The sequence below is a fragment of the Monopterus albus genome, unplaced genomic scaffold (assembly GCF_001952655.1).
Source record: "Monopterus albus unplaced genomic scaffold, M_albus_1.0 scaffold132.1, whole genome shotgun sequence".
In the NCBI taxonomy this organism is placed as follows: Eukaryota; Metazoa; Chordata; class Actinopteri; order Synbranchiformes; family Synbranchidae; genus Monopterus; species Monopterus albus.
Genome location: NW_018128012.1, coordinates 1642442 through 1646943, shown reverse-complemented (window position 1 = coordinate 1646943; position 4502 = coordinate 1642442). Strand labels below are relative to the sequence as shown.

General features: G+C 42.5%; 1 protein-coding gene across 3 annotated transcripts in view; it reads right to left on the bottom strand.

The window, feature by feature from the left end:
- dclre1c (DNA cross-link repair 1C, PSO2 homolog (S. cerevisiae)) overlaps window positions 1-4502 on the bottom strand; it is a 26084-nt gene that overhangs the window by 3971 nt on the left and 17611 nt on the right. For all 3 annotated transcript variants that reach the window (XM_020613355.1, XM_020613356.1, XM_020613357.1), the window contains 2 exons: window positions 3091-3179; window positions 2144-2238 (listed from right to left, as the gene is read on the bottom strand). In XM_020613355.1, the coding sequence (XP_020469011.1) occupies window positions 2144-2238; window positions 3091-3179 (184 nt within the window). The remainder of the gene's footprint in view (window positions 1-2143; window positions 2239-3090; window positions 3180-4502) is intronic.

Here is a 4502-nt window from a genome sequence, read left to right as displayed (position 1 = left end):
GACTGCATCTCTGGAGCTCAGTCACAGTCATCTTTGGGTTCTTCTGTACCTCTCTCACCAAGGCTCTTCTCCCCCGATAGCTCAGTTTGGCTGGACGGCCAGCTCTAGGAAAGGGTCTGGTCGTCTTAAACGTCTTCCATTTAAGGATTATGGAGGCCACTGTGCTCTTTGGAACCTTAAGTGCAGCAGAAATTTTTTTTGTAACCTTGGCCAGATCTGTGCCTTGCCACAATTCTGTCTCTGAGCTCTTCAGGCAGTTCCTTTGACCTCATGATTCTCATTTGCTCTGACATGCACTGTGAGCTGTAGGGTCTTATGTAGACAGGTGTGTGGCTTTCCTAATCACATCCAATCAGTATAATCAAACACAGTTGGACTCAAATGAAGGTGTAGAACCATCTCAGGGATGATCAGAAGAAATGGACAGCACCTAAGTTAAATATATGAGTGTCACAGCAAAGGGTCTGAATACTTATGACCATGTGATATTTCAGTTTTTCTTTTTTAATAAATCTGCAAAAATGTCAAAAATTCTGTGTTTTTCTGTCAATATGGGGTGCTGTGTGTACATTAATGAGGAAAAAAATGAACTTAAATGATTTTAGCATATGGCTGCAATATAACAGAGTGAAAAATTTAAGGGGGTCTGAATACTTTCCATACCCACTGTAAATACAGCTGTTCTGTGAAGGCCTCAGAGGTTTGTTAGAGAACATTACTGAACAAACAGCATCATGAAGACTAAAGAACACACCAGACAGATCAGGGATAAAGTTGTGGCAAAGTTTAAAGCAGGATTAGGTTATAAAAACATATCCCAAGCTTTGAACATCTCACCGAGCACTGATCAATCCATCATCCGAAAATGTGTTAGAATGGCCCAGTCCAGGTCCAGACCTAAATCCTATTGGGAATCTGTGGCAAGACTTGAAAATTACTCTTCACAGACGCTCTCCATCCAATCTGACTAAACTGGAGCTACTTTGCAAAGAAGAATGGGCAAAAATTGCAGTCTCTAGATCTGCAAAGCTGGTAGAGACATACCCCAAAAGACTTGCAGCTGTAATTGCAGCGAAAGGTCCTTCAACAAAGTATTGACTCAAGGGGGCTGAATACATATGCATGCCACACTTTTCAGATTTTTATTTGTAAAAAATCTTGAACACCGTGTATTATTTTCCTTCCACTTCACAATTATGCGATACTTTGAGTTGGTCTATCACATAAGATCCCAATAAAATACATTTAAGTTTGTGGTTGTAATGTGACAAAATGTGGAAAAATTCAAGGGGTATGAATACTTTTGCAAGGCACTGTATACTGACCCTAGCTGGGCCATTAAAGCAGGTAGCCTATGATTCCTCTGTCTTCTTCAGTAGTAAGCATAACCAAGTCTATTACAAGATCCTGAGCTTCAGGTCTAGTGTTAAGCAGGTTCTGAAGCCTTCCAACTCCTGCTCTGTGCATGTTTATAGTTACACTGCAGCACACTAACTTTAGTGTGAGGGACTTTAAAGAACCTACTTGTATGCATCTGAAGATTTATCTGTCAAAACTAAAGGATAACTTTGGTTTTCTTGAACCTGCTCCATTTCCCTTAGAAACAGGTATGGAGACTCTAGAGCTAGTGCTAATCATTGCCTCCACTGTAGAAGTGAAAAGTTGTGTTAAACTGTGTCACTGCCTCTGAGCTCAGAATCAATGTCATTCACTGATCTGAGTCAGAAGGAAAGCAGACAGAAGATACAGTCGAGCACAGGCTGATCATCAGGTCAGCTGGCAAGTTGATTGCATGAATATGCTGTGGAGGCAGCTGTGCTGGCTACCCCCAGATGACTGCATCTTGTTTCTGCTTTCCTTCTGGCTTTGAGATCAGGGAAAGAAATGATGTGACAGACGTATTTGTTGCCCCGGTGATGCCGTTTAACCTGACTTTATTTCCCCAAATCTCTACAACAGAAGCAGCGATCGTAAAATTAGCAGGTTGAAAAAGCCAAAGTTGTCCTTTAACTGCCAACTGCACAGAGAACATTCAGGTTTCAGCTGTAAAGCTTACGGTTTGTATTTCATGGTGACCTGTAAACAAGCCCCACAGCAGCACAGGTGTTGTGCCACGGTTGCATGTGATGTGCGTGTGTCTCACCGTATGTAGGTCGCTCCACCCTGCTGCGTTTGAGGACTCCCAGAGGCTTGTAAACAAACGACTGATCAGATCGTTTCCTGCACATCAGCTTCAGCCTGGTCAGACACACAGAGGCAGAGTTACTACGTCTGAACAGATGATTCCTGCATGGTCAACATTGATAAAAAAAAACTGATCAAATGCATAAGGTTTCTGAAACTGTGGTTCTTCTAACAAAACATCTCTGCACATCTGATTTACTTAATTAACGCTGACTGAAAACCGAGGGCCCTGCAATAATTCTATAAATGAACGAATCTGGGATTTAATGGTTTCAGTCTACTTCATAATTTACTATGAAGTTGCAGAAAACCAAGTAATAGTAACTTCTGATGTACTTGTACTTTACTTTATACTTCTGCTCCACTGCATTTATTCTACATCTGTAGCTACTTTGGAGATGCACCAATTCAATTCAATGTGTACAGAGCCAAATCACAACAAAAGTCAGAATACAGAATAGAATCAACCAATAAATAATAATAATGACAATGCACTAAATAAATTACATACTTAAAGTAAATGAGCTCCACGTTACTGATGTTTACACAATGCAGCAACAATAATATGCATTGTTCTGAAATGGGCTCTTCTATAATAATGTGGTATTTTAAGTATATTTTGATGCAGGACTTCTAATTGTAACAGAGTATTTCTACAGTGTGATACTTCTACTTCTGGTACCGCATTTTCATACACAAGAGACACTAGAAACTGGAGTCCCTTGCATATTCCTGGCCAATAAAACCGATTCTGAAACAGTTCCCAGCTCAGTTCGTTGTGATGCTTCTCTGCAAACAAATCATTTTCTTGGTCACCTGGTGTAACTGGCGCTGTTGCCTCCTGTCAATGCCAATGAGACTGTTCTCTTTAAATAAATATCCTGAAATCAATCCAACCAGACTCACAGCTGTGTAACTTCTGTCAGTGTGCAGCCCATGGGGATGACGCTGGGGTAGACATTGACCGGCTGGAGATAGGACAGGAAGTCTTTAATCTGAAAGAAGAGGGACAATGAGTATCAGTGGACATGGGAATGTGTGGATCAACAAAATCTACTGACAGACTTTTTAAAGCACAAAAATAATAAACGTACAATCACAGACTGCATCACTTGTAAGGTTTGTGTAATGTTGTCCAACACTGGAGACCAGGTCCGATGGAACAGTGGTGTGATTTTACTGAGATTACTAGGCCGCTGACAATATAAACTGCACAACATTAAGGCTGCAGATACGACTTATTTCCATTTTTCATTAATCAGCCAATTGTTCATTTTGATGGGTTGTCTATAAGATGCCATGAAATGGAGAATATTCCTGTTTTTATTTCCCGTGGTCCAAATCCCAAAGTTGTTCGAGTTTACTAACATATGTGACAAAAGAAAAGCAACGAGTCGTCTTGTTTCAGAAGCTGGAACCAGAAAATATTTGTGCTTTTGCTCAGGACTTGTTCATTTATCACAGCAATTCCATACAGATTCATGTTGTCGACTTGTTGCAGCTCTGCACCAGTTCATTTGTAGTCTTGTCAGGATACAGAAAAATTCAACAAACTCTAAAACATCTTATTCAAAGAAGTGTAGTAAACCAGATAATAAGTGTGACTCTGCTCAGTTCATATGTAGAGGCATGGGGGCTGTTTAGAATCAAAATGTGATGCTTCTCAGTATTAATGAATGAAAATGAAAAACTGACAGTTGCCTTAAATACAACTAACATTTTTTTTTCTGGTGCTTTATAACTGATATTGGTTTTATTTTCCCCTCCTTGAACCGCCACCTTATTGTGGTGGAGGGGTTTGAGTACCCGAGTGATCCTAGGAGCTATGTTGTCGGGGGCTATATGTCCCTGGTAAGGTCCCCCAAGGCAAACAGGTCCTGGGTGACGGGTCAGACTAAGAGTGGTTCAAAAGCCCTTTATGAATAGATTAAAATCAAGGACCGTGACGTCGCCCGGCAAGGTCCCCTGGGAGGGGTGCTGGAAAAGGCCCCGACTGGGGACTCCGTTGTTCTACTGGGGGACTTCAACGCCCACGTGGGCAGCGACAGTGACACCTGGAGGGGCGTGATTGGGAGGAACGAGTCCGAGTGGACCATATTCTCCACCTCCATTGTCGATGCGGCCGTTCGGAGCTGTGGGCATAAGGTCTCTGGTGCCTGTCGTGGTGGCAATCCCCGAACCCGGCGGTGGACACCGGAAGTAAGGGATGCCGTCAAGCTGAAGAAGGAGTCCTTTCGAGCCTGGGTGGCTTGTGGGGGACACGAGGCAGCTGACAGGTACCGGCAGGCCAAGCGGGCTGCAGCCCAGGCGGTTGCGGA